We start from the raw sequence: 10420 nt of genomic DNA, 5'->3' as shown, positions 1-10420 counted from the left end.
CCACTCTTCTTGCATCCCTTCAATTGACAACCTACTTGGAGGCTTCAGTTCCAACTGCCAGAAGCCTGGGTGTTGCAGCAAACCCTCAGTCCTGTAGTAAAGCAGTGGTTCCCAAACTTCAGGTCAATACCCTATGGTCGAGACCCAAAAGAGAGATTAGTTTGCCCGGGACCCTAACGAGTGAAAATAGCAGATCTACAAGCGCACGTTGCTTCACTCTGCATTGCGAGCTGTAGATCGGCAATTTTCCCTACTTACTAATTGTTTACTTATGGAATTTCTTAATTTGTTTGTTAAAAAAATTTGATACAATTATTTTATTTTTAAATATATTTTTTTAAATGTAGGAAAATAAAATGGGATTTTTACTCGAGTCATGACCCATTTGGGAAAGAGTGCTGTAAAGAGTTCACACTTACAACATCCAAAGGATCAGAGCATTCATCAGCCAGGAGTCTGTTCATCTCCTTTTCCAGGAATCTCAGCCATCTCAAAGCTTGACTATTGCAAATATTGGCACGCTCAAAATATAGCTTAGAAAAGTTATCTACCTGCGGTTTTGATTTACAATTCCGAGTCAGTGCGGAGACATGCATGACGATGAGCCTACAGTTTTGAATTTGATAGCTGATCTATTCTTGACTCATTCCCAAACCAGGTACCAGCAGGGTGCTGGCATTTCATCTAGTGAAAATAGCTGATCTGAAGCTCACAACACGGCACATGGTGTATCTTAGATCTATTTTCACTAGTTTGGGTCCCTGGAAAACATCTGATTCAACTTTTGAGTCTCGAGCTAAAATGTTTGGGAATCACTGAATCAAAAGGACCACTTCAAGCATTTTCAACCAATCGTTTAAATGGTAACATTATTTTTGTCTACTCGCATGTCTCAGGAGGGCTGTGGACAGCTATCCAAGACCAAGCGGTCCCATTTCAATTAAATAAGTGACAGGTGAGGTGATCATATGGATATACTGCATATTGTACAGACAACTTGAGACAAGAACTTTATTGGGTGTAAATTTAAATGCAAAATCTAACACCCACCCCACCAACACAAAAACAGCCATCCACATAAAACCCAATGACATAATTTGTATTGACAAAAGTAGTGTAGTATAAACTAAAGAACCAAAATATAGTCAAACAGTGCACTTGGGGTTGGTATGCAATGTGAGACATCAAAACAGAAACAGTGCAACAGGACATGAGGTGAATGGAAGAAAAGGAACTCTTGCAATGTAAAAGGATGAAGGAAAAATATTCTCACTACAGTACAACTACATTTTTTTCTCCTCCAATATACATTTAAAGATGTAGGCTAAAGTGTGTATATGGGCTAAACCTTTTATACAGCAGCCATATGAAATTGTAGATTAAACACAGATGTTATCAATGATACTCAGTCAAAGATCCTTAATAAGAGAAGATACCGCATTCCAAGCCTTGCCAATGATATGATTTGGTAAAGGAAAGCTGACGTTACGCACTGGGAGGCAAATTGGAGCCCGACGGAATGCATTGAATGCAATGAGAGCTGGTGGACAAACGTATGAATAAACACTATTTGAATGCTTTGACAAATAATCAGTTCAGGAAAATAAAAGAATACAGCTGCGTTTTTAGCGCGTTGATGTGGCCTTAATTGGTATCCAACACTTGTTTAGTACCTACTATTTCCTGTCAAAATGGCTTCTGTCTAAAAGGTCTATTGGTTTGTTCACAAACGGCAAACCTAGTAACTTAACTTCAGTTACAGAATGCACAGGGAAGGCACGTTATTGATTCCAACCTCGTCATCCATGTAGTCTAAAAATAACAAGGGAGATGGCACATATATAACGACAATGGTACAGCTGCTACAATATCCGAAGGAAGCTAACAAAAATAAGTTTTCCTCTTTATGTACCTGTACACAAAATGTAATAAACCTTGAACTATAATGTTGAAATGTAAAAGTTTTTATGTTGTGTATCACTAGGTACTACTGAGCCGTCAGTCTACACTTTTCACACCAACAACAGATACACACATTTTATTTATTTTTAGATTTTGAGTTGTTTTTCCCGTTCTAAATCCCATAATGTTCACATCGTCATTTAAGAATTGTGTTCCAAAAATACAAGAATCAGTCAGGCAATTTTACCAATATCTATGGATATGAAACGTCAACAGACGGTGAAAAGGTAACAATGTAACCAAAGATTAAGATATGGCCACCAACAAATCAATAACAATTCTCAACAATTCTATGAGGGGTTTGAATGAGAGGAAAAAAAGATAAGAAAAAGACCATGGGTCTGACATCAAGACTTCTGTAGTCTATGAAGGGCTGCTGCGTCTAAGTTGCGGAGGTGGGTGCTCCGGTGTCGGGTCCCACTGTGTGGTGCAATACCTGGTGGTCCCACCCCACGGTCGTCAGGGTGTCCGAGCCCCCCTGGAGCCAGCTTAAACCCTTGACAAAGTCCTGGTGCCGTGTGTCTCTGTATCTACATATGGAAAATGTATCACGTTATATGGACTTCAGTGGGAACTGACACAGAAACATTTTCTGAGCCAATCAGAGCATTGCATCCCTTTCAAAGTTCAGGATATGGGATGTTAGCTGTGCAACACACCGGTGCAGTCTGTTTGTTTACAAGGGAGAGAAAGACGGCCCGATACTATGTGGCTAATTTCTAACCTATAATGTTTAGATACATATTTTAGTGTAATTCGACATATATTGTACCGGTAATTGGAAAATTTCCAATTGTTTTGTCATGTATTGTTAGGTGTGCCCATATGATGACCACGAATATTCTCTAAATTGTAAAAAACGTTTTTCATTAAACTTAATAGAGGCTGTTCCCCATTTTTAAACTTTGAGTGACCGGATTTCCCATTTTTTATAATTTGTATTTCTTTCTTCAATAGATGCTGGTTCATCCAATCTTGTCACCCTTTTTTAATTAATAGGTGCAAAATTTTCTACCCAGATAATACTGTATGTTGGTTATTCGCTCACTCTTGTTAATTTTTTTCATGACCACATGTTAAGTCTGTGTTTAAATTAGCATTTTGTTTAGACAGATACTAGGTTTGATGTTTACCATGTGTCTTAGTTTCTCTTGAGGCACTACATTGTTCTCTTTTGTTGACCAGGGTTCATGCTTACTCTGTTTACTCCGATCTCACAATTGTAAGTCGTTCTGTATAAATGCCTAAATTGTAATTGGATTGCTGCTGCTATGAAGTGGTGCATAAACTCACATCTCTTTGAGCTCCGCATTCATCACAGCAAGGGAACAGTCATCACTAATGGACGCTAGCAAGGGGGTGCTGTGGCAGAAAGGACAAGGTGTTAATTTTTTAAAGACTGCAAATGGAGGCTACTTCAATTAGACCCAAGTGTGGTACGATTACCCATGTGTAGAGAAAGCCAGGCCATTAACGCTGCGGGAGTGGATGTTTTCTGCAGTCTGGGCTTGTTCCGTTCCCTGAAAGTCCCTCACTGTCACCCTGCCGAGCTCGTCACCTGAACCACAAGGAACAATCATAACGTTAAGGACTTGTCGGACTGAATCACTTTGGTCAATGCATTATCCACAGGTGGTCCTTACCATAAGCAATGGTGCTCCTGAGGTGAGGGTGCCAAGCCAAAGAGGTTGTGCAGCAAAGGGGGGACTGCACATCTGAGAAGTTAGAAGTTCATATATTAGGTTGCCAGACTCTAATCTGTGATCTACAATCTTGTATAATGAAAAGACACTGGTCCCTACCCACATACCAACACCTTAAATATTGGCACAATATGTAAACATATTTTGCTGTTGTTCTACATACAGCCAATAAGTTCTGGGAAATTCATAGCTTAAATCAGACTTTAAACATCGCTTTTATGAAATATCTGAGACCATTAGGTTGAACTAAGATGTACCATGTACTCAGTTTGAACACTTCCACTTTATTTATTATTTATTACTGTAAGGCTCTACTTAACAGCCACATGGTGGTTGCCAAGTGTTAGTTAAGTTACAAGGAAAGAGGAAGATATGCAGTAGTAGTGCACCTGTAGTGTGTACTAGTCATCTGAGCTAGCCTATTCATTATGCACCTTGCATGTGGGAAGAGAAGGTGAGAAGCGAGAACTAGTTGATAGACACATCATTTTTGAGCGGCTAACATTCAAACATATTAGTACCTTTTTAGAGCCGTTCCAAAGCACTCACCTTGATTAAAATACGCCCACAGCGCCAATATACACAATGCAAACATATCTCACATGCTAGTACACTCTTGAGCGGCTACTGTTATCACAGTGTGGGTAGCCTACACATATTTACATGAGGTAAGAGACTTTATCTGATCTAGTGTATTTGGCCAGTATCTGGCCCATATTGATATGGAGAATCATATTGGCACATCTCTGGTTCTGCTCACCTATTTTTGAAGCTGGTTTAGATGGCTTTCTCTTATCCCAAATCAACAGACGGCCATCCTAAACAATGAAAGGAAAATAGAATAGGAGTATCCTTACAGTACTTAGGGAAATATGTGTAGCATTCATTTGAGTACAAATCTAAGCATAAGAGTCAATCATAGAAAAATGTCCAAATATTCATGAATAATAATGGAGAAAGGACAAAATATTAATTTAATAACAAGACATACTTTTATAAATCCATAACTTACCTGACCACAGGACAAGAAAAGTGCCTCCTCTATGGGACTGCAGGACACAGAAATGACTGGCTTTGAGTGTGCTGTAGAAAGGATATTCAGTTTTTGAGTGTATGTTTTGGATGGATTTTATTTATCATGCCATCCATTTGAAACGCACATTTTCGATTTTCTTTCACAAACTGATCAACTACATGAATCAATTCAAATACACAGAGAAGCTCACCCCCTTCCAAATTGTAGCAAGATTGGGAACTTTATTAAACATTTTTCCATTATTAAAATATGAATGAATCGCCCTCATTTCTGTCTATAAATATCTATATCTATAAATCCAGTTTCTTGGTTATTTCCTCTTACCATCATATGTGCTGACAACTGTCTCCTCAGTAAGATCCCAGACTTTGATTCTAAAAGGAAGAAAATGAAGGTGCTTCATGATGAAGTAACAGTTTCACATACCAGCGAGTATGAAACATTTGTTATACTAGCCCGTTTAGACCTGAAGCCAATTTTAAAACACCTTCTAAATCCTAACCTACATTTTCTGGAAAAACTCGAATTCTTTATTAAAAAAGTTTAAAAGAAATCATGTTTCTATATACATACAGTAGCAAAATCAACATTGCAGAGACACAGATGCTTCCCCGAATTGGACGGTATAACAAAGTATACAGGCTTTCCAGGTCTAAATGGGTTGAAATAGGCTGTGCATAATTGTAGTCCCAGGTATCCATAGGGTGGCAGTTGTTAACACTAAGGGTTGCCAACCTTCCCCTGGCAGGTAAATAAAACATTCAGGCAGATGGAGTTTGCTTTCAGGTTGTCCGACTGGGCAAGTGCTCGTTTGAGACGTGACGCAACAGTCTATAAACACAACACAACACAACACAACAGATCTGTACACTTGAACGTGCCAGAGTGCGCTGTCTTCTGGTCTGAGGAATGTTCAATAAGATAACTTTACCTATAATGTGCTGTTTTCACTGTTGCTATACTTAAAGGGATATTTCAGAAAAATAACTTTTGGTCATTTCATCGTCTACTCAGGCTTATGTGAACACCCCGGACAGTTTTCAAGTTGCTTTATTTCAGTAGTTAGATATTTGATATTCATTTTAGTTGCCCCGCCCTGTTCCTATAAAAAACCCATTATAACTTCAAACTCCATTTTATCCTGATAGATTCACCAAAACACCAGTCTTTTTCTGGTGACGGATATCTGGTGAGCAGATTTGAATCAGGTGTGTTTCCGGTTCTGCTGCCAAGCCGATCAAACAAGCTATGGGAAAATTAACTGGAAAATGAAAAAAAGGAATGCCACTTTCTGACTGGAACCCGAGCCTACAGTTATGCACAGAGCCAGTGGACAATGAGTCTGAGCATGCGTTTGTGTAAAACAGTTCTTCTAACCGGCAGTCCATGCTTCCAGTGACGGCACCGCTTGCCCCAGCTGTGGGGCTCACACTGGTGACGATGTGGTCATGTTCATATTTACTGAAACGATTAACCAGCAGGCGCTCATCCTCTGCCAGTTCCCATAACTCCAAGGCCCCTGCATCGGGAACGGACAAACTCATTTGAACATTGTTGCCGACCGTGACTGCCGTTGGGCAGAAAACCTTGTATCTCCATACTTAAACTTTGTGTTTCATAAATGAATGCCCTATATACTCCATCCTAAAAGATTGTCTCACAAAAGCAGCGAAAATGAATACCAGAATACTCGTCTCAAAACAGTCACCTTGGGCGTACAGCTGGAGTTAACTGCTCTGCCTGGTATTCTTAAACGTAACCTCAGTGAACTATGCCTAAACGGTAATAAACGTAACCTTATTCCTTTTTTTTATAATATTTGTTTTATTTGGAAAGTGCAGTATAGTACATATAGCATTTCTACATAAGAGCAGTTCCCAAGATTTTCTTCTTTTTTTTTTCCCACCCCTCTTCCCTCCCTCATCCCCCCTCCATGTGGCACCATCTCCAATGTCTCTGTATAGACCTTTTTCTACATAAGACATCGAGTCCACACTCAAACAGGGACAGACAAGGCAATATCACTTCAGGTGGTACATTTCAGGAGGACAAAAAAATAAAAGAGTGGGCGGAAAAAGACAAAAGAAACAAAAAACAACAACAACAAAAGTATATACCGTAACCTTATTCCTAACCTTAACCTCAGTAAAATGTTGCCAAAACCTAACCCGGCCTATTCCTAAACTTAACCTCAGTAAAACGAACCTAAACTAATTTCTAACCTTATTCTCAGTACTAAAACAAATAATGAAATGTGCATGTCACCTGAATCCACTCACCTGAATCTGATGCCACAAGAACGCCTTTCTCTGACAACCATTTGATATCCGTGAAACTAGCCTCAGTCTGCACACCAGCTTTGCAAAAGCCTTCATTGGGAGCTTGCTCAGGATCACTGTAGATCCAAATAGAGCCCAGCCAACACCTGCCACTGAGACTGGAAGCACCAAGCAGCATGGTGCCATCTAGAAAAGGAGAAAAGAACGTAAAGAGATAAATAAGTTGTTTGATTGGATACTTTATTAACAATTTGCAAGGACAGGCACAGGGAAGTACAGTACAATACAAGGTCTGCTAAAAGGATGAAACAATCCTTTCGGCGTGCATATACAATATAGAGTGCTATGTCTACATAAAATGCTATCTAAATTACATAAGTTGAGCCTTTGCATACCCCCGTTAGGTCGTCGAGGCTATGGCAAGTGCTATGGACTAAGATGGGAGTCTGAAGAAGTGGGTTTTCAGACTACGGTGGAAGATTGGGAGTGAGTCTGCAGTTCTGATTGCAATGATGTGCATTCCAATTTTGGAGCCAGAAGGGAGAAGAGTTTGGGACATGTGGAGCGTTGTCCCGGCATTTTTGAGCGGTGCCTCTGCTCCATTTCGGAGCTATGTGTTTCTGTATGTATGTTATGTAGTGTATGCATACGTGAGCACGGAAAGCTGCAACACGGTAACTCTGTCACTTCTCGACCGTTTCGGACACGGGAAGGCTCGCCGGAACCGGCCCGGTCCCCTGGGTGCGTTCCCCGTATCCCCCCCCCCCCAACACACTTGCACTGCTCACTTCGACTTTACACAGGTGTGATTTTTAGTGAATGTTCTGTCAGCCTCCCTGCGTCGGCTGATCTGAGCATGCGGGAGGGTTTGTAGGGTACGATCAGAATTGCAAGAAATAGATTTGTTTATAATGGGATGAATCTAGAGTTGCAATACCCTCCATTGACTCCCCACTCATCCAATTTGCGTTTGCGATCTGCTTGTCTTAAACGACGTTAAACTCACCAACATTGCAGCTGTAGTCCAAGCTTGAATTATCCTCTTTTAATCTGCCGAGCTTGTTTTTCATAAAAATGTACTTTCTGTCAAGACATTCTGTGCAAGTCACTTTTTCTAAGTGTTGGAGTTTGGAAGCGCTCGTTTTTTATTAAGGGGTCACGCTGCTGCCTTCTGCATTATGTGCAAATGCGAAACAGATGGCATACGGGACCGTTCAGTGACATACGACGAGCGTTTCCAAACTCCAACACTTAGAAAAAGAATGACTTGCACAGAATTTCTTGACAGAAAGTAGCTCACCACATTTTTATGAAAAACAAGCTCGGCAGATTGAAAGAGGATAATTCAAGCTTGGACTACAGCTGCAATGTTGGCGAGTTTAACGTTGTTTAAGACAAGCAGATGGCAAACGCAAATTGGACTACCCGGTAAATTATTTTCGCTCCTATGCCACCAAAATGTGGAACGCCCTACCAACAGTCATTAAGACATGTGAATCCCTTGACTCCTTCAAAACCGCTCTCAAAGGGCACCTACGAACGGCTGCAATTCGAAACTGGCCCCGTAAAATCTGAATCCCCCCACCGCCCACCCCTTTTCCCCCAACTGCATATGTTTATTTCCCCTTTTATGATGAATTCCTGTTCTGTTCTTTGTCTATATAGAAGTGTCTATTTGTACGTCTCTAAATGTTTTGATGAATTGAACATGGTGGACCCTCTTGTAAACAAGTGTAATGCTTAATTGGGTCGTCCACTCAGTTAACAGTCTTTGTATTGAGTTTGTGTTTGAAATGTACTGTAATTCTACAAACTGTTAATGAATATTTAAATCAATCAATCAGGATGAGTGTGGAGTCAATGGAGGGTATTGCAACTCTAGATTCATCACATTATAAAAAAATCTAGAGTTGCAAATTGCGGCTATCAGCCTATCTATCACCCAACCATCAAGTCACATTACATGAAAATGACATTATTGAGTACTAAACAAGTTAACTAAAAGTAAAACCGCTCTTAAAGAGAACTTACGGTTGGCTGCAATTCGAAACTGGCCTCAGTAAAGGAAAATAAAAGTCAAAGACATCCCCACCCCGTAGATATTTTTCTACAAACGGTTAATACAATTTTAAATCAATCAATCAAATTAACACGGTACACCATATGCACATTTAATTTGTACATTACCTTCCCTGTAGTGTACCGCGTCCAGATGCTTTTCCATGCATGCTGGAGCATTGGGGGGTATATTCCACCGGTTTTCCTTGATCATGTTGGTGTTCACTGCACTTTTCATTCAGAGACTTTACGAGTAATAAGACCTTTCACTAGCTACATCGACAGTAGGCCTACGCGATAGCTTAGCTAAGAAATTAATGACAGCGTGGACAGTAACACCACTATCATACGTGGAATCTTAGGACTTGTTGATCAGGTACAAAACCGAGCACTTGCCGGAGAGTCAATTAAATACTTTTCCCACGCAAATACTTAAACGGTACTAGGTTTAGCAACATTAAACGTAAGTGTTGGAAAATGAATGCAGCAGTAAACGGCAACAACACATGTGGACTACTAGCCGCTCTTCCTGGGTCACTCCGTCAACAACGTCGGTCCGGGTGGAACGGGACCTTCAGCAAGCATGATATTCAAGGTTCCGCCTTCATGGATAAATCATAGAACAGGATAAATCTTAACCTGACTCCGCCAGATGTGGGCGGTATTGAGTTGAGTCACAAATTCACAAAGTAGTTTGTGAAACGAAGGGTAGCAAGCATTGATTGATCATCAATCAATCATCTGGCGAAGTCAGGTTATATCAGTGGCACTGGTAGTGGTTACCAAACTTTTTCATGTCAAGGACCCCCAAATTGACATTCATTAACCTGTGGACCTCCATTTGTACGGCTCTAGCAGTGATTTTCAACCGTTTTCATTTCAAGGACCCCCTGTTTGACATATGCATTAAGCTACGGACACCGATCTTTTAACTGCATTTCTATTTTCTCTGCGACCCCAGTTACAGTCCCATAAGGGTCTATTTGGTTCCCAACTATAATTTAGCTGGGGACCCCCTGGAACTCCCTCAATGACCCCTGAGTGTCCCTGGACCCCATTTTGAGAAGCACTGGGTTAGATGAATCTACGCCTAACACTTGTTTATGAGAGAAACAACAACATTTATAAAAGTAATGGGTGGTAAGAGAGAGTTTACTTTTTAAGGGACCAAGCCCTAAGGGACTCTTATTAATTGGTCCCTTATTGTTTCTGTCTGTTTTTTTTTCTCCTTCTTCCGCCAAAAATAGTAGTTCTGTCTGAACCGTGCAGCTGGGTGGTGGTAGGTAGACGGTTATTCGGCCAGTCAATCTAAATGGTGAGGACGCAAAGCCCACGACCATTGGCTAAAGGGTGGTGCTATATAGCAATCAATTGGGCATAGC

General features: G+C 40.6%; 1 protein-coding gene across 1 annotated transcript; it reads right to left on the bottom strand.

Annotated features, from left to right (window-relative positions):
- Nucleotides 1–973: 973 nt before the first annotated feature.
- On the bottom strand, nt 974–9572 carry wdr77 (WD repeat domain 77). Its single transcript, XM_080774358.1, has 10 exons — nt 9168–9572; nt 6981–7166; nt 6079–6220; nt 5026–5075; nt 4678–4748; nt 4426–4483; nt 3606–3677; nt 3409–3520; nt 3256–3324; nt 974–2492 (listed from the first exon to the last, which is right to left on the bottom strand). Exons 1-10 carry the CDS (start codon nt 9274–9276, stop codon nt 2345–2347), a joined length of 1017 nt encoding a protein of 338 aa, XP_080630484.1. The 5' UTR covers nt 9277–9572; the 3' UTR covers nt 974–2344.
- Between the last annotated feature and the right edge of the window lie 848 nt (nt 9573–10420).

This window comes from Protomyctophum bolini (assembly GCF_963924005.1).
Source record: "Protomyctophum bolini genome assembly, chromosome: 2".
NCBI classification, from domain to species: domain Eukaryota; kingdom Metazoa; phylum Chordata; class Actinopteri; order Myctophiformes; family Myctophidae; genus Protomyctophum; species Protomyctophum bolini.
This window is presented reverse-complemented; position numbering and strand designations above follow the sequence as displayed.